At 41.9% G+C, this 19,396-nt stretch overlaps 3 protein-coding genes across 3 annotated transcripts in view; 1 reads left to right on the top strand and 2 right to left on the bottom strand.

Annotated features, from left to right (window-relative positions):
• The window catches only part of LOC116644850 (histone H2B type 1-A-like), a 383,608-nt gene that overhangs the window by 56,789 nt on the left and 307,423 nt on the right, over window positions 1-19,396 (bottom strand). The gene's annotated exons all lie outside the window — the stretch shown is intronic.
• On the bottom strand, window positions 1,498-9,137 carry LOC116644843 (histone H2A type 1-C). The gene is made up of 2 exons (XM_032424696.1): window positions 8,548-9,137; window positions 1,498-1,730 (listed from the first exon to the last, which is right to left on the bottom strand). The coding sequence occupies exon 1, from the start codon at window positions 9,060-9,062 to the stop codon at window positions 8,670-8,672; it is 393 nt and encodes a 130-aa protein (XP_032280587.1). The 5' UTR covers window positions 9,063-9,137; the 3' UTR covers window positions 1,498-1,730; window positions 8,548-8,669.
• Window positions 9,359-12,108, top strand: LOC116644856 (histone H2B type 1-C/E/F/G/I). Its single transcript, XM_032424708.1, has one exon. The coding sequence runs from the start codon at window positions 9,402-9,404 to the stop codon at window positions 9,780-9,782; it is 381 nt and encodes a 126-aa protein (XP_032280599.1). The 5' UTR covers window positions 9,359-9,401; the 3' UTR covers window positions 9,783-12,108.

The following is a 19,396-nucleotide window of genomic DNA, read 5'->3' as shown; positions in this document are numbered from 1 at the left end:
CCCGCATTTGGAGATGGACAGATGGATCCATAGATAATAGGTAGACAGAAGATCTCTATCGACATAGTTTTGCACATGTTTATATTAGGCTTTACCGGGAAGAATGTGCTTTAAAAAAAAAAAAAAGATTGATTTATTTATTTAAGAGAGAACACGTGCCCACCAGCGTGTGTGCAGGCAAGTGGGGGGGAGGGGGAGAGGGAGAATCTCCCACATGGGGCTCAATCCCCCAAGCCTGAGATCATGACCTGAGCCAAAATCAAGAGTTAGTCGCTTAACGGACTGTGCCCCCCACCCCGGGCGCCCCAGAACAAGGTACTTTCTCCTGTGCCTCCTCTTTTGATTCGTTCTCAGAACTCTGGGAGGTGTTGTTCCATTTCACAGATGAAAAGTCTAACCTTCAGGGACGGCAGGTGACTTAGCCCCAGTCAGACCCTCGGTAAATGGCCCAGCAGGAACATGAACCCAAGGAATTCAGCCCCAGATTCCCATGCCTTTCCAGAAGGTCTCCCTGCACGTCCGCTGTGTGTAGACGTATTTGTGTCTGTGCACATGCACCAACCACTTTGCATAGACTTGTGATATAGACAAAACCTGACCTTGATTGAAGAAAAAAAAGAGCAATAAGGAGACAGAGGCGAGGAAATTGGGAGAGTGTGTTTTCTGACTCCTGTGAGGAGGGCGGCAAATGGCCATCTCACCGGGGAGATGTCTGTCGTAAGCAGGTAACTGATCAAACTGCCTTCCTGCCTCCATGCGCCAGCCTTCACTTCCTCCCAACAGGCGGGGATTTGGGGAATCTCTTGCTATTACAATGTATCATCTATAACTCTCACTAAACAAATGGTGTTGAAAGTTAGACAATCTTATTTGTGTTGTTCTTTTGAGCTTCAAACAGTCCACACACGTGATCTTTTTTCAGTCTCTTAGTGACTTAAGCTAAGTATCCCCTCCATTTTACAGAGGCTCAAAATGACTAACTTGGCTAAGGCCATATCGTTTCCAAGGCAAAGAACCAGAGTCCAACCTGAGGGTGACTGGTTGCTGTTCATGGTCCACAATCCCAGCAGAATAAAAGGACACTTTCAATTGTGCCGTAAATCAGAGTTTATCGCTCTAGAATTGTTTATGTGCCCACCAACAGGGGACGGGTTCCAGAACCAAGATGCATCGACACAGTACAACCGCACAGGACCGCACAGGACCGTGTACAGAAACTCCCTGTTTGCACATCTGGAAAGTTCTCCAAGATAATTGTTATGGGAAAGAACAAGTGCAGAATAGTGCCTACAGTCTGCCGTCTTTTACCAGTGAAGGCAGGGGTTTGACTCACATCTGTACGAACTAGCAATGGGCAGATGCATAAGAAAATGAATGATTGCCTAGTGGAGTAATCCAGCAGGGGAGTGGAGTCTCAATATAGACCTTGTTATCATGATTTGTTTGAACCCTCTGAATATATTACTTATTCAAGACATTAGACATATTTTGTACTAAAGAGAGCTTTCCTTCAGTAATGTTTTCTCTCCCTTTACTGTCCTTACCCCCAAGGCATACAGGTGCACACAGAGAAATAGACCCAGAGTAAGTTTTCAAAAGGCAAACATTTGCAGGTGCAGAATCAATCAGTGATGTCAGAATACTGGCATCCGTCCATTTATTTCTGAGAACTGACGAGTTTGACAGACACTCTGGACCCAGACATCTTTGCAGGGAGAAGCTTTTGAAACCTAAGGAAAGAGTAGAAACCAAAGTAAATGTAGTTAAGAACTTCTTTCTCAGCCATCTTCAACACATGCAGAAAAACTTACAGGCTCATTTGTGGTATCAGCCCTTCTCAGTTCCTCACAGAGAAACTCCCCAGGGTCAGAGGACCCAGGCTCCCAGGGAAAATCCTCTCATTTTGCTCTTGAGGTTGGGTTGCCAGATTTGGCAAATAAAAATGCAAGATGCTTAGTTAAATCTGAATTTCCGATAAATCATCATTTTTCATTTAGTATAGTATGTTTCATGCAATATTTTGGAGCATATTTAGTCGAAAACAATTATTTGTTGCTTATCTGACATTCAAGTTTAACCGATCATCCTATATTTTATTTTATTATTTTATTTTTTAAAAAGAGTTTATTTTAGAGAGCGAGCGAGTGGGGGCGGGGCAGAGGGCGAGGGTGAGGCAGAGAATCTGCACTGAGCGCAGACCCTGAGATCACCACCTGAGCCAAAACCAAGAGTCGGACACTCAACTGACTGAGCCACCCAGGCGCCCAGGAATCCTATATTTTATCTGGCAACCCTATATCATCAGGTGCCACCTGGAGGAAGTTGATTAAGTGCTCTTGAACACATTAGCCCCGAAGGACAGGGAGTACTTAGCTCAGTGCTCCCGATAGAACTTTCTGGGATGACGGAGGTGTTCTGTATCTTTGTTACCCAATACAGTAGCTATTGGCAACTTGAAATGTACTTCGTGCAACTGAGGGCTGAATTTTTCACTTGATTATTTTATTTAAATTTAAAATGTGACCTGTGGCTGGTGGCTACTGTATTGGACAGAGCAGCTTTAGAACCAGTCATATATCTCCCTCTAAACTGAGCCACTGGAATTGAAGACAAGTGGTGGCTAGCAGGGTACATAACCCAGGAATCAGTGCTCAAGTCCCTGCAGCTTAGTGATTATTCCATTTCTGTGCAGATATAAGTTTTGTTGTCAACACATTCGTTCTGAGTATTTACTGAAGATCTATTATAGGGGGGAGGAGGTGAAGTGCTAGGTTATAGAGACAAGGAGGGTGGAATTCTTCAACAAACACCCTGGAGGTGAGCGTGTTAACTGGATAATCCTGGCATTAGAATGTAAAAACCAGCGAGGCCTTCTGTGCAGAGCAGACATTGTGAGTGGATGAAAAAGCACTGATTTTGTCACACACACCAGCTGTGGGATTCTTTTCTTTCCCTGATTCTAAGCAAACATTTAGTAACCACAGACCTGGTAGCATATTAAAGAGGATTCTTTTATGCATGATATCAGCCAGCGGAAAACAGGCCCTTAAAAGAATTAAGGGCTTCCTGAGGGTTATCATGAGACATCAAGCCTGGAGAGATGAGTCCACAGAGCTGGGAAAAGGTAAAGTGCAAAGGCAAGTGGGCATACTTCCCCATTTCACTGCATGCCTGGTAACTGCGGAGGGCAGGCAGGAGAGGTATGGACAATGGTTAGTGGGCAGACATCTTTCCAGGGGAATTCAGATAACCATGTGCTCGGCTCAGAGAGGGCTTTCTGGGCTACAATATCCATTCCCTGTTCATGTGGCAGAGTTGAGTGGCCACCTCTGCCGGATGCTGGGAAGTCACAGTGAGTAGACAGACCAGGTCCCTACCTCATGGAGCAGAGGATGTAACGGGGAGAGGCACACAGCAAGGGATCCAATCAATAAAATCTTGGGCTGTATTTTAAAGGATCTAAATAGGGCGATTGACAGAAAGTGATCTGAGGTGGGAAATGAGCAGAGAGAGGTTACTTTTTTATTTTACTTTTTATACTTTAAGTTACAAACTTAATACATGCTCATTTTAACGCTTTACACTCAGAAATTTATGAAGGTTAACCATCTCTCCTCATATAACCTTACATCGTGGGGCTTTTGTTTCTAGATGGCAGACACCCTCTTTTTCCAAGTGTCTAATTTTTTTTTTCCTGTTTGGTTTACTTCTTTATTTATCTAGTACTAATTTGTTGTATAAAAGACCAAGTGTCTAATAATACATTTAAAAAGATATTGCCGGAGAATTTTTCAAAAGATTATAGACAGTGGCAAATCTTCCTCACCCTTACTAGCCCCGTGTATTACTGGTTTTGGTATCGCATTGTTACTGTGGTATACAAAACTGACTTCACTCCTAGAAAGGTTAACTTTTTGTATCCCCCTCATAAGCATTGGCCATTTGAATTCAATACAAGATACAAAATATCCTGTTTAGTCATTTTTGTCTATTATATTGTGTCTTAACTTTCCTTTTGGCTTATGTGGTTTATGTCTTTTCTTATATGGTTTTGTGTTTCCTGCCTTGCTTGATAACGACACCTCCCCCTCAAAACACACACACACACAACTGAGGTTAAAGTGTTTCCTGAAATTTAATCTAATGTTTGTGCTTTGTATTCAGACCTGTAGTCTGTCTGGGTAGGTCTATTTCAGAGGGGCTGTCTGAAGAAGAGCTGAGGCCTGAAGGGGGAGAAGGAGCTTGCCAGAAGACGCGTCGGAGAATAGGTATTTTCAGAGAAAAAGAGTGCCAATGGAAGTGTCTTGAAGCAGCAAAGAGTTTGGCAGGAGGAAAGAGACCAGTGTGGCTGGAACAGAGAAATGGAAGATGAAATCCAGGAGGTGGGCAGAAACCAGAGGTAGTCATGGGGGGCCCTTTCAGGTCATGGTAGAGAAGTGTGGAGAATACATCAAGACACACATTGGGGTGTAGGTGACATGACCTACAGATAGTTTGGATGTGTAGAGATGAAGGGAAGGGAGCAAGGCTCACTCCTAAAATTTTGGCTGGAGCAAATGGATTTAAGGCCGTGTCACTTCCTGAGTTGGAAGGACAGGAGGAAATGAGAGGCTTAGGGTGCAGTGTCAATTCCTGTATCTTAGACATATTCCGGTTGAGAAGAGAGTTCCAAGTGAAGGTGTTAAGGAGAAATGTGTATACACACACATCTGCACGTCAGGGGAGAGGTCAGGGCTGCAGATGTAAACTTGGAAGTTTACTAGCTAGACTTTGAAACTGCACTATTGATGAAATCATCAGGAATAAGAACTAGTACCAAGCTCCAATTTTCTAAAATTTAGAGCACATGATTGTCCGGCCTTGTTGAGATCAATCTTTAATGCAAGGACAATTTGTCATGGTGTCAGGTCAAGCCGAGTCCTTCCGGCTGTGGCTATCACCAAAGGTAGGAGGACACGGGCTTGCTCACCTGCCACTGTCTGGTGTCCCTGACGATGAGGAACGAGCTCAAGGTTGAAGCTCCAACTGGCAGACAAACAACATATGGCAAAGAGTCTGAAGCTTAGCACACTTGCTTCTTTCACAAGGAGCCCCAGCTCTAGTGATGTGCATTAGTCCTAAGCCCTAAGGGATGCTGGTTCCTTCACCCTGCCCAGAGTACAACTCAAGCAAATAGCTGCAATGTAATGCAGTCCAGTGAAGTCTATTTTTAAAGAGGACCACACCAATCCCACGCCTGAACTTTATTTTCAAGTTCAGTATGCATGGCGAATCCTCAGTTAAATTCCTAACATCTTCTAATAGTACACACGCATTATATTTAATAGGAATATTTACATTAATAATATAACTTAGGATCAAAAATGACAAACCCTTAGATGGTAATGCAATTGACTTGAAGATACATACAATTTTTTAGAACTAATTATAAAATGTCTCATCCTCATAAAAAAAGAGTTCCAATGATACATAAAAAAACTGGTAAGTGACTATACGGTGGACAGAGGAAAGGAAAACTGCATAGATGGTTTGGAAATGTAAAAAGGGATTTTCTAATTGGTGATATTGTGTCATACTGATCTGCTTTGTTGAGAATGCCCTATATAACCAAATAATGATTCTGTCTTAGCCTCACACCTCAGTAAATCCCTGAGGTCAACTTCTGTCCCTGGTGTCCAGGTGCCTTCAGTAATTGGAAGGCCTGGGTTTATCATTCTCATGAACTTGTCCCAATTGAAATGGTGCTCCCCGGGACCCTTGAGGCATGGCGGCTGGAGACCTGCTCAATGCCTGGAAACCAACTGAAGCTACTGAGAATTTATTGCTCACTGGAGAATTTTCCAAAGACGGAACTAGGGCTTTTGGATATAAACAGTGATGTTTCAAACTAGAAGGAAAAGAAGCATGTTGGAGAGGGGGAGCTAGGACACATCTGTGAGGAATGTCCTCTCGAGAGCCTTTTGGCAGTAGCTCTTAGGTAAGAGCTGGTCAATTGGCACCTTTGGTATTTCTTTGAAGCTCTCCAAATAAGATGCTAGTGCAAATTAGATTTTCAGAAGGGATTTTCTACTGGAAAGAGAAGATGTTATTAGCAACCTGTTAGTCTGGTGTCTAATTAACGTCTCCTCTGGTAATAAACCAACCTCTAGAACAAAGTGCTTCCTGATGGCCACTGACTCAGCTCGACATTTACACAATGCCCCATTTTCAAGTGTTTATGGTATGGCAGGGTCTATGCTGACTATTAACAATTTAACAAGATGGGATCTTTGACTTTAAGGAGGTCTAGCAGAAGATGAAACAAAATTAACACAATGTATTATTCAGCAACCAAGTACAAGGTTTTGTTATTGGAGCCCAGAGGGGAGAACTCAAAGTCAAATCTTCTCTAACTCCTTCTTCATTCACTACGAGAAATTAGTTTATCAAGTCCTGTAGCTCTTTACCAAACCATCTCCTGATTTGTCTCCTTGTTTGAAAAGTGTATTTACTTCCCCCTGGGTTTACAGTGCTAACACAGGGCCAAGATTCACCTTCCTTCCTCCCTTTATGTAGATTCCAGGGAGAACACCTCTCCTCCTTCCCTTAAATGCTTTAGTTTAAGATGCAAATGGTAACGTTCTGGTATGTGGGCAAAGTTAACCCATTATGTCTTGAGTTTTTACTGGTTTCTTTGTTCTGACAATAATCTCTTAGGGAACAGTGTTCACAGAACAGCCAGAAGTCAAAAGTACTGGCTTCCTGACCTTGGGACTTAGACAAATTGTTATGCTCTGTTCCTGCTTCCTCCTCTTTAAAATCAGGAAAGGGATAGCACTTACCGATGGACTGTTGGGTTTAATGAATTTTCTAGAAGCACGTAGAACTGTGTCTGACACAGTAATGCTTAGTGCTAGCCATTACCCTTGAGTGCCCGTGCTCCAGTTTCAGAACGCACACTGCTGAGCCTACTCATTTCATCAGGAGATGAGCAGAGGTGAAGGAGTAATGAAGCAGGGGGAGGTTGAGCACCAAGCCCAAGGTCACACACCTGGTCAGTGCTGGAGCGGGGTCCAAAGCAACCTTTGGAAGGTTAATGAAAAGGATTGCTAGGCTCATATAAAGCAATCGGACCTAAGGATCCAAGTTCTCCAGCATACAAGAAATTCTGGGTGGAAAGAACCCGGTCCCCTGAGCGGACCGGTCTGGAACCCTGCGAGGCAGGACCTCCCCCGAGTGAAGATTCTCAGTCCCGCTGCCCATTAGAATCTTTAGCAACTCCTCTGGAAACTCTAACGTGTGGCCATCAAGGTGCTTACTTCTTTTTCCGCCACTTTGCCTTCACCAAACTCCCAGACAGGAGCCACTTTTGTCCCTGCTGACAGCAAGTCCAAGGGAGGGGAGGCGGGGCTGGGGGAAGAGGGGAGGCGGGAGGGGGTGGAGGAGCAGGAAGGCGGGGAGAGGGTGGAGGCGCCTGCAGACCACTCCGCAAGCGTCAACATTTAGGAAGTGGGAGGCGCGTCCGCGAGAACCAGCTTCTGTTTAGATTCTCTCCCCACCGCACACGTTCGCATTTGAATGCTCCAAATGAACGATCCCAGAAAATGCTTCAGTGGGAGCTCAAGGAGCGTTTGAAAAGGAGGTTGTTTTTGCTTGGGCCGCCCGAGTCTCTGCGCGCAGAGGCGTGGGCAAACCATGGCCCACTCATTCTCCGAAGCCTAAACCAAGTCATCCTGAAGAACCACTTGGGTGAGACTCGACCCTAGAAAGTAAGATCGTAGGGATTTTTGTACGGTCCCAGATTGCCACTTTTGGGGCTGGAGCAGTTAAGTTACCGGATCCTTAGCAGCAAATGCTTTGGGGAGGCCTGTGGCCATACTTTTATCTTGTTTCCGGGCTGCCTTAGGAATCTAGGCATGTGAACCTCTTGAAATGTATTAATTCCTGTTCGTTTTATGTCAGGCACTAATCTAGGTTAGGGGCTTTAAGTGGTTTAGTTGGCACAAAAATCTGATGACACCATCAATCTAACTCCAGTTTACGGAAGACAAAGTTAGAAACTAGCCCCAGAGATTAATTTGTAAACGGGAAGAAGCTGCAATTCGAATCTGAATTCAGCCAGTATTCTGAGCCACCGTATATTAACGCAGGGAAACCCACTTTTCAGAGGCCCCTTTCCAATGCTTCTTTCGGGTGATACTTTGAAAACTAACGGGAGCAGAGCCTAACTCCTTTACAGGATTAGTTAAGACCGGTTGCTTGCAGCCTAAGACGAGGAGTCCAACACGGTTTGGCCAAGGAAGTTACCATGTTACTCGGTTAAGTTTGTCTTCCAGAACATCCGAGTTAAGTTTGCAAGACAAAATTCAGAGACGGTGGAGTTCTGCTTTTAAGCCGTTTAAGTTGGGCCTTACTCGACCCCCTGGTATGCATGGATTAGTGAAGTCAGTAAGTACATGCAATTATTAGATCCTAATCAATTTGCAATTTCCCAGTGGTTGAGAACACACTCAGCCTCTTAAAGCCTGAAAACCCTCAATATCCTATCCTCGGAAAAAGTTAACTTACCTTTGCCTATTTATCCCTTTAACCTAGAAGAGTAGTATTAGCTCTTCTATTGAATTGGTGGGGGGCTCTGAAAAGAGCCTTTGGGTTTGAAATCGTTTCCGGAAACTAAGATGCTTGCCAAATCACTTGCCCTTGGCCTTGTGGTGGCTCTCGGTCTTCTTGGGCAGCAGCACGGCCTGGATGTTGGGCAGGACGCCGCCCTGCGCGATGGTGACGCGGCCCAGCAGCTTGTTGAGCTCCTCGTCGTTGCGGATGGCCAGCTGCAGGTGGCGCGGGATGATGCGCGTCTTCTTGTTGTCGCGCGCCGCGTTGCCCGCCAGCTCCAGGATCTCGGCCGTCAGGTACTCCAGCACGGCCGCCAGGTACACGGGCGCGCCGGCGCCCACCCGCTCGGCGTAGTTGCCCTTGCGGAGCAGGCGGTGCACGCGGCCCACCGGGAACTGCAGGCCAGCGCGAGAAGAGCGGGACTTGGCCTTGGCCCGAGCTTTGCCGCCTTGCTTGCCGCGTCCGGACATCGCAGACTCGAAATGGGAGCGCCAAGCCAAGGACACTACTCGTCTGGCAAGACAGAGCTAACAGTGAAGTAGGTAGAAACATCGCTGCTTTTATAGGCATTTCCTGGGGAGTAAGTCCGGTTGTGTGATTGGCTAGTAACAAGACTCAGTCAAGTAGCCAATAGAAAAGCTCTATTTCCATACCTCATTTGCATAGTTCGGCCCATGGATGACTGCCTTGCCGCTTGTCTTCCAATGAACTAAGACGCTGTCTGCATCCTTCATTAGCATAAAAGCTCTATAAGTAGCAGAGATTCGCTTTCTACTTTCATTTTACTTCGTGTGTTCTGAGGCTTGAAAATGCCTGAACCCGCCAAGTCGGCCCCGGCCCCGAAGAAGGGCTCCAAGAAGGCGGTGACCAAGGCGCAGAAGAAGGACGGCAAGAAGCGCAAGCGCAGCCGCAAGGAGAGCTACTCGGTGTACGTGTACAAGGTGCTGAAGCAGGTGCACCCCGACACGGGCATCTCGTCCAAGGCCATGGGCATCATGAACTCGTTCGTCAACGACATCTTCGAGCGCATCGCGGGCGAGGCGTCCCGCCTGGCGCATTACAACAAGCGCTCGACCATCACGTCGCGGGAGATCCAGACGGCCGTGCGCCTGCTGCTGCCCGGGGAGCTGGCCAAGCACGCCGTGTCCGAGGGCACCAAGGCCGTCACCAAGTACACCAGCTCCAAGTAAAATTGACAAGTAAGCCTCTTGTGATCCCAACCCCAAAGGCTCTTTTCAGAGCCACCCACATGTCCACTAAGAGAGCTGTAATCCAACCCTTAAATTTTGCATGGTGAGGTTGGGGCCAAGTATCCTACCTTAATTAGAAAGTCATTACATGGGGAGGAATTTCTAGCTTCTCTTAATGGTACCATGGCAGTACTGAGCGCAAGTTAATGTTAATATCCTATTACTCTATGCTCTTGGGGGTCATCTCCGTGAAAACCCATGCTGTTTTGAGTCTCCATGCTCAGTCTGCCATAATTGGTCTGATGCACCTGAGCTTAGGAATTTGTGATCTTTATAGGTGGCTTATGTTAAGCGGTTAGCATCGACCTACTGCTTTATTAGACTCCTCCTCAAAATTGCTGGGTAACTTGTCTCCAAGGGAGGCTGAACTGAAGGCAAGTACTAGGGGTGGAGAAAGGAGGTGGGAGGATAGGAAGGACGTCTTTGAACTTGGCATACTCAAAACCTTCCAATAGAGAACTTTCACTGAACAGATATGGCAGGCTGGGAAATTACGGTTTAAGCACTTTACTCATGAACTTTGCTCCAGGCAAAGATTTTAAGGTGAAAGATGCACTTTCTCCCTTTGTCTTACCCAGGTCTAGAACACATTTCAGTACTTAAGAGGAGTAAAGTTTGCTTTTTCCATTAAAAACATGGGAAAATACAGGGAATAAATTTTGTTTCAAAAGAACATAAAGACTTGTACAATTTTGGATAAAACCTTATGTGATGTAGATTACCAAGTTACTTAACATAAGGTCCTCATGATCTTAAGCCTGCAGTTTTCATTAACACTTGGGAAGAATTCTAAAGGCCTGCCTGGCCCTAGACAGGCTTCCACTGGACCACAGCTCTGGTTGCCTAGCTTGGAAGCCTTTTGACCTAGTTAGGGTGGAAGTGCAAATGCAGGACAGTTGCAGGTGTTTGTCATACTAGCTCCTCAGCCAAACTCTAAGGTTTCCGGAGTCCTTCAAAAACTGAAATTGGATTTTTTTTTTTTTTATCCTTATGTGCTTAGTGAACCTGCTCAAGGACTGATGGTCCAATTCAGACTGACCTGCCACCTAATCACGTTACCCAAAAAATGTGCAGATTCACTATTACCAGGCTGACTACAAGGTTTTGGGTTTTTGTTTGGTTGTTTCCTTTTGTTTTCCTTCTCTTCTCCCCCTTTTCTCTTATATAAATTCTGGTTTGCCTCTGTTGGGTGGAATAATTCTATAGCTTGTTCTCCCTTCTATACAAGTGAAGGGCAGCTAATCATTAACTACTTGGCCATTTATTTCTGAAGATTTCACCAAGACATTGTTTACCTAAGTCCTGCCATAGGAATCAATAGAAATGTGTGACCTGGAGAAGTTCCTTGTCCAGCCCTGGGCTGTTTGAGTTTTATGCTGATCTGCCTTTGGCTCTTGCATGCTGAAATGTATTCTTGCCCAAATTTGTTTCTTATTTTGGCTCTTATTCTGAGTGCACTCTGTCAATTGGTGACACATTAAAATGGTTTTATGTCAGATCATGAAGCGGTTACTTAGTGCCCGAGGACAGACGATCTGAAGTCTACGGCATTTGTTAATATTTTCTGGGTTGTTTGTGTTTGTCTGGGGATTCTGGTATTCTCTGGCATTTGAGAACACATGAACAGGAAGTTGGTGTTTTTCTTTCTGGCCTTTAATGTGATCCACAGGGTTTGGTGTTTTGTGTTTGTATGCTGTGGGTTCCTGAAATGAAAGATAAGAGTCTCGTTCCTCCTTTCAAAATGGTCTTTTCTTGTGTTTACTTATTATGTGTCCAAATAGTTGTCCGTATCTGCAAAAATAGGATTTCTGCTTCAAAGATAATACAAATGTAAAATGGCAATCTGGTAATAACTTTTGACTTTAAGAAAGTGTTTAGGACTTACAGGAGACTAATGACAAGAGAGAAAACCAGTTAAACCAAATCTCCAGCCTGCAGACGCCTGTCTCTTGCTCTGCAGAAGTCTCTAAAGTGTATGCTTCAATAATGCCATGTCCCTTCAGGCTCTTTAAGTAAGGTTAGAGAGAAGTGAGAAGAAACATGGTATTATAAATCAGATTACTGACTCAGACAAAAAGAGAAGGCTTCCAATACCCTTATAAAACAAACATTTAATAGTTACTAAATCTTAATGTGTTTATTGTGAGAGCTAGGGTACTGGAAAGTAGAATTTCCTACAAAACTTAAAGAATTTACTCATGTTCTCAACAATGGTGTTTGCTGAGAGATCTCTGATCTTAATTACATTTGTTTCTTTTTTTTTTAAGATTTTTATTTATTTATTTGAGAAAGAGAGCATGAGCAGGGGGGAGGGCAGAGGGAGAAGCAGACGTCCCGTGGAGCAGGAAGCCAGTCATCGTGGGAACTCAATCCCAGGGCCCTGTGATCATGACCTGAGCTGAAGGCAGATGCTTAACCGACTGAGCCACCCAGGTGCCCAATTACATTTGTTTCTTAATTACTCTTTTTTTTTCTTAACTGATCAACATACTTAAATCTGTAGCTCTAGTTTTGTTGTAGGAAAGACATTAAGGTTCGAAGCCGATGGCCAAGAAAGAATTCTTGAGACGTCTTTGGTGCAAAAGGGTGGTTTTATTAAAGCACAGGGACAGGACCCGTGGGCAGAAAGAGCCTCGCTGGGGTCATGAGGAGTGGCCCATTGTATACTTTCAAGTGGGGGGGGGGGGTTAGGGATAGTAAGTCTCTAAGGAACTTTGGAAGCAAGGTTTCCAGGACCTTGAGGGGGCTAGCTATTGTTGGGAAAAGGTCATTTATTACCCTCTAATAGAACCTTAGTCATGAGACCCTTCAGATGTATATCGGTGGGCCATATGCTTGGGGGACGATTGCCAACACGTATCTTGCCGGGTAGAGATAAAGGAAGTTTCCAGAAGAATATTTATATGTTAAAGTAGGCTTCCAGGACCCTGGGGTGGAGGGTTCAGGCTAGGATTGCCTTTGCCCTTAGCAAAGCATTAACGTCGAGGCAGCTGAGTCCCTAGAGGAAGGTCTCTCTGCCTGTTTCTAGGACTTGTCAGTGGGCTGTAGATAGTAAGGAAATTTAATAATTTTTCTTCTGCCTTTGTTTCCCACATCAGTTTTACCTACTTTAAATTTTATTCTGGTTTCACAATTAACTCCTCTAACTTGCACAATGATTGAGAATATTTTCTGTTTTATGAATACAAATAATTTTGAGCAAGTCGTCCACTCTACCTCAGCAGGAAACTAGTAAGTTATAATGTAAACTAAAATTTTAAATGGCTTATGTAAAGACTAAAAAACACAATTTAAGGTAAAAGAAACTAAGAGCTAGAGAGTATCATGCTAAGCAATATAAGTCAGTAAGAGAAAGACATTTATCATATGATTTCACTCATGTGTGGAATTTGAGAAACAAAACAAAGGATCATAGGTGAAAAACAGAGAGAGGAAAACCTCTTAACTCTAGAGAACAAACTGATGGTCACCAGAGGGGAGGTGGGTGGGGGCATGGGTTAAATAGGTGATGGGGATGAAGGAGGGCACTTGCTGTGATGAGCACTGGATGATGTATGGAAGGGTTGAATCACCATATTACACCCGTGAAACTAATATTACACTGTATGTTAATTAACTTGAATTTAAATAAAAACTTAAAAAAAAAAGAGAGAGAAAAACTCAAATCAAAATAAAACTTCTCTTGATGCTTTAAATGTGCTTCCTCTTTAAATTGTAACTCCGAGAAAACAGGAAAGTTTAACTGTGAATGTAATTAGTGGTTTTAGTTAACAGGTTATAGGATAAGAAACAAAACAGAACTTCTCTATTATTTTTGAACAACTTAAAATTTTTAGTTCATGATATGTAGTTTTATAGGAATAAACGACATATTTTTAATTAAGATAACTTTTTGGATAAATTCACTGGCTTACTAATCTTGTTTTAAAAATGGCTTTATGTCTTTTTCTTTGTTATTGTCATGATGTAAGAATAATGTTAGCACGATATTCTAGTTCACACAAGTCTGGGGTTTATTTTCTTAAAAAAAGAAGAAAACAACCCAAATTAATTTGAATTTACTAAACTTCTTCCACTAGGTTGACTGGTTAGAAGAGTTAAAATCATTTTATTTAAAATTAGACATCTGTAAATTATGCATTGAGCTAAATTAAATCACAATAGATAATGTCATTTTTAAAACAGTTCGATGTTTATAACGTTGCATACAAATCACAAAAAATGTGTCAGCTTAAATGCTGAATTCATAATCTATAGATAACCCTAAGAATTTAGATGAATATTAAATTGAGTACATTAATGCCTAATCTTTGGATACCTGGACAATTTCTCAATTAGAGGGTGCAAAATATGCATCCCTAAAAACAATTTGATCTGTGCAAGGCTTATATTTTTACACAGTTTAGAATGATGCTAGATTAACAAGTTAGAGAACATGTAGATGCCTTAGGAGAATGGAATTAGATGTGTTCGTTTTTGCCACTTTAAATGTGTAAAAGCGAATGTAATGTGTATGCTTGGCCCAGAGGCCCTGGCGGGTTGGGACTGCTTCCAGTTTCCTCAGGCCTATGAGGGAACACAATCGCCTGCTTCTTCTAAGGGCTGTTGTTAACACATACAGTTTTGGTCCTATTAATTATTATAGCTTCAGAGAAACACAGATATGCATACAAGGTAATGGATGTGTTTAGTCTGTTCATTTATTAAGAAGTTGTTATAGTTTGTTAATGAAGTAAATTCAGTGTGATATGTGTTATTTTATTTATGCTGCTTAGTTAAAAATACTTTAGAAGTGAAGTCAATGGCTTTGAATTTATCATTCTATGAATTTATCATTTTATTTATCTGTGGTTTTGTTTGTGTATATCTAAACACATGCACAGAAAGGCTTACTAGGGTTGGTTAAAAAACAAACAAAAAACACTATAAGGAAGAGAAAAATTCAGGATTCACATGGACTTTCAATATATTTTTTGCCTTTGCCAAGCTTGAAATAATTTCTAACAAGTGCTTTACCTCACCTCAAAGAATTTGCTGCCATCGCTTTATGGGTGTTTTACATTTCACTCTAAAATACGACTGCGGCCAGTTTCTTGTTTTTATATACCTATGATTTGTGTTTACATCTTAGTGTAATAACCAGCTTTCTCTGACATTGTTTTTCTTTTTTTTTTTTACCTATCGTAGATTCAGCTCTAAATACAAAATAGTAAAACCATTAAGATATCTTTTACACCAAAAAATATCTCTGGGCCTTCCTTGATAGTCATTGGGTAACCAACAATTTATCCCCACAACTTCAAGAAAGGAAGGATGATAAATTCATTAGGTGTATTTGGTATTTTTCAAATATTGATTGCCAAATCACTGCTCAGTCTGCTTTTTATATAATTCTTAAAATTTCCAATCTAAATCCAGCTTTCCAACTTCCTTCTGATAAGAGTAAATCCCATAACTTTTTTTAAATTTAAATTCAATTAATTAACATAATAGTGTATTATTGGTTTCAGAGGTAGAGTTCAGTGATTCATCAGTCTTATATAATACCCAGTGCTCATTATGCCTCGTGCCCTTCTTAATGTCTATCACCCAGTTACCCCATCCCCCCACTCCCCGCCCCTCCAGCAACCCTCAGTTTGTTTCCTATGATTAAGAATCTCTTATGGTTTGTCTCCCTCTCTGATTTCGTCTTGTTTTATTTTTTTCCTCTTCCCCATGATCCTCTGTTTTGTTTCTTAAATTCCACATGTAAGTGAGATCATATGATAGTTGTCTTTCTCTGATTGACTTATTTCGCTTAGCATAACACCCTCTAGTTCCATCCACGTGGTTGCAAATTAAATCCCATAACTTTTTTTTTTTTAAAGATTTTATTTATTTTTTTGACAGAGACATAGCGAGAGCAGGAACACAAGCAGGGGGAGTGGGAGAGGGAGAAGCAGGCTTCCCGCCGAGCAGGGAGCCCGATGTGGGACTCGATCCCAGGACCCTGGGATCATGACCTGAGCCGAAGGCAGACGCTTAACGACTGAGCCACCCAGGCGCCCAAATCCCATAACTTTTTAACAACTGTTCTCACACTAAGCTTGTTTTGTGCCAGTTTGTCTGATGTTCCACACTCATTACAACCTTGACATATTATTTGGTAATTAATTGTCCCTGAAGAATAATCCAAGTAGATTTTTACTGTTATGTTTTAACTTTAACTATTCTCTATAACCAATAACTCAGTCTATGTAATAGGTCAGATATGAGAATGTCACTTTGCTCAGAGCTCAAGGGTTGACATATTTACTTATAGTAGATATGCCTGGTGGTTGGTTGTTCATTTGCTTTCACTTGTATGGAAACAAAGGAGTTTTCTAACTTGTTCAGACCGCTCAGTCAATATTGGGGCAGGAGTCAGGAGAGGGTAATTACTCACGAGAGGAAAAGGAGCAACCAAAGAACAACTGAGTAGTTAAAATTAAACCTAATGCTAAAGAAAATTCCCCAACTGCAATGCAAAAAACAGCCTTTCAAGGTTTCCTCACCATCAGTACTATAACAATTGTCTAGTCTGATTTCTAAAAATAAAATCGAATATAACCAGCCTTTCGATAAAAATTGACTATCACAAATCTCTCATACGGCTTCTGTAGCTCAACCGTCTCCAGACTTTATAGTCATGTAACAAAAAACTCCAGTGATAAACACCAACCAGTTCAAATTTTACAAATATGTTGATTAGCCCCAAGACTGGACAAGTGATTGAATCTTGCGTTATCTATAATCAGTATATATTTCAAAACTATAAGGTAGGGCAGGGCTTCAAATCACACCTCAAGAACCACGTGAACACATCAATTTCATGTTATTGTTAAAACATATGGATTTTTTTCCCCACCTGGTAATACCTTTACTACTTGTAAATGATAAAACTGAGATCGTAGGTAAATTACTTTCAAAAATCTGTACAAAAGCATTCTTATTGGACAGATCACATCAGTCCATATCATCCCCTACCTGTTGAGAAGATAATAGAAGAGACTTTATAGTAAAATTTGCCCAAAATAACTTAAACTTACCATGCCAGTACTTTTACTCTTCATCCTAATAATCATGATAATGTGTCCATAACTAAAGATTCTCATAAATTCTTATCGTTTGAAATTGTACCAAAGGATCCACGTGACTTGGTTTTTAACATGTTTTGCTTTGGGGCATTCTGATATTGTCAGATATTATCGATAACTAACGTTAGCCCCACTATCATAATTGAACAAATGGAAGCTACATTTGGAGAGAAGATGTCACCGGACACACTTCTATAAATTATACAATTAAAGACTATATTAAAATAGACTTCAAGAAGTGTCAACTTTAGGATGTGAGGGTGATCTGATAGTGACATCTGTCACTGCATTGATCACCAGGGTTGATCTGGCTGATCTGGCTGGGTGGGTGGGCGGATGTCCCCTTCCTCCCTCACTGCTCCATGTGCTGCACGCTCCGTGGAGGAGGACGACTCTGGATAGAGGAGGACCTTTCTCTGGTCAAGGGTATATGAGTAGCTGCGCTCCCCTGCTAGAATGTCCGGACAAGCTCTCAAGGTCCATTTGTAGGAGAACGTAGGGTAGTCAAGCTTCCAAGACTCCAGATGCATCCAAATGAGGCCCTGAATGTGGCAGTCTGCTTTCTAAAAAATTAAATAAATAAAATAAAATAAAATAAATGTCAATTTCATAGCAATGATGGAAAGGGCCATTTCCAGTACTTTTAACTAAAAATATTGCTTTTACACTGCAGGACAGATGGATATTTGATTCCCAAACACAGAATTTCACCACTTGGATATACATTCTCATTGGAAACACAATCCTGAGACTCATTAAAAGTTCTCCAGAATTCTGGAAGTAGGAAGCTTTCTCTTAAGTTTCTACAGATCAAGATGAGATCTAGAGTAGACCACTTCTTCCTTCTTTTTCCTCCCGTGTTGCTGTTTTGTCTTTTTCTCCATTATCAGTCTTTCCAATGATTAGATTTTGGATTTGGTCTTCCCCAGTATTAAATAAAATAAAATAAAATAAAATAAAATAAAATAAAATAAATTCCTCAGAGCCTAGACCTTTACACCTTGACTAAAATTTTCTAAACAAGAATGGGTGCTACATGGTTTATTTCTGACTACGGCTCAAATTACAATTGAAACAATAATTAGGAAAAATAATACTTGTTTAACTAAAATACATCAAAATGATCTTTGAGAACTATTCTTCTACATAAGACATGCCAATTAAATACTTGGAGACTATATGGACTTCAAATACTTCTTATTATATTTGTGATTGCCCTCATACCTTTTTTGACCAAAGTGGGGGAGTTGAGAAATTCCAATGGCAGAGATGGTGAAGATATCACCTACCCAAGATGGAAGTGCGGACTGAGGGTTGGAAGAATATATTATGCAGAGGCAGCCTGTCACATACTCCACAGACAACCTTGAGAGTTTCTAAAGAATCACTTATTATTTTCTTTGAAAGTCCTCTTTAATCTACGTTAGAACAGATTGTCCATACTAAAAATAATGCACACACATGACATCCCTTTCTTATTCTGCAGGCTTTTTCTCCCCTCTGTTATACAATCACCTTTTTTTGACTTCGTTGGATGAAATCTATCTATTGCTTGGCATACCTGCACACAAGAAAACAGTGTGCTAATAATTAACTACATGTCTTTGAGTTACTGTTTGACAAACCTACCACTCTGAGCCTGTAGGGTGGTAATAATTACTTACCCATGAAAATGGGGCGAGGAGTAAATGAAACCGCAAATATAAAATACTTGTCCCAGAAACGGTATCATGCCAGTAAAATGGCTCCATGATGGAAAAAGTGTTGTCTCTAGAGACGGAACCTCCGAGTTTGACCCCCAGCTCACTACTTCTTAGCTGTGAGACTGAGGCAAGTCCATGTTTCATCTCTGTGTGCCTCAGTGTCCTCATTTATGTCTTGAGGATGATGGTAACAGCACCTATCTTCTAGATATTTGTGAAGATTAAAGATCTTTAATGCATAGAAAGCACTTTGAAGAGTGACTGGTGCAGGGTAGGTGCTCAGTGTCTGCTGATATTTGATAAGTTTCATTTATAACCTTCCTTCTACCCTTAGCCCCTAAGGCAGCTGATGACTGAAGATCTTGGTAAAAGCCGGTTTTTTCATAAGTCATGGGAATTTCACAAGTGATTTGATATAAAAAGAATGCCGACTGGGGCGCCTGGGTGGCTCAGTCGGTTAAGCAATGGACTCTTGGTTTTGGCTCAGGCTGTGATCTCATGGGTCTTGGAATCCAGCCCCACCCCATCTCAGTGCTCAGCAGGTAGTCTGCTTGAGGTTCTCTCCCTCTGCCCCTCCCCCCACTCGTGTGTGTGTGTGTGTGTGTGTGTGTGTGTGTGTGTCTTTCTCTAAAATTAACATATACATCTTAAAAAAAAATGACAACTGATTCCACTGTGTTTACCTTGGTCCAACAGATTGAAAGAAAATGCATTTTTTCCCCAACATATTTAATTA

The sequence above is a fragment of the Phoca vitulina genome, unplaced genomic scaffold, assembly GCF_004348235.1.
Source record: "Phoca vitulina isolate PV1807 unplaced genomic scaffold, GSC_HSeal_1.0 scaffold31, whole genome shotgun sequence".
Taxonomy (NCBI): domain Eukaryota; kingdom Metazoa; phylum Chordata; class Mammalia; order Carnivora; family Phocidae; genus Phoca; species Phoca vitulina.
This window is presented reverse-complemented; position numbering and strand designations above follow the sequence as displayed.

Bases quoted from the DNA above. Each gene is read 5' to 3' on its own strand.
- LOC116644843 (XM_032424696.1), bottom strand. From the start codon at position 9,062: ATGTCCGGACGCGGCAAGCAAGGCGGCAAAGCTCGGGCCAAGGCCAAG.
- LOC116644856 (XM_032424708.1), top strand. From the start codon at position 9,402: ATGCCTGAACCCGCCAAGTCGGCCCCGGCCCCGAAGAAGGGCTCCAAG.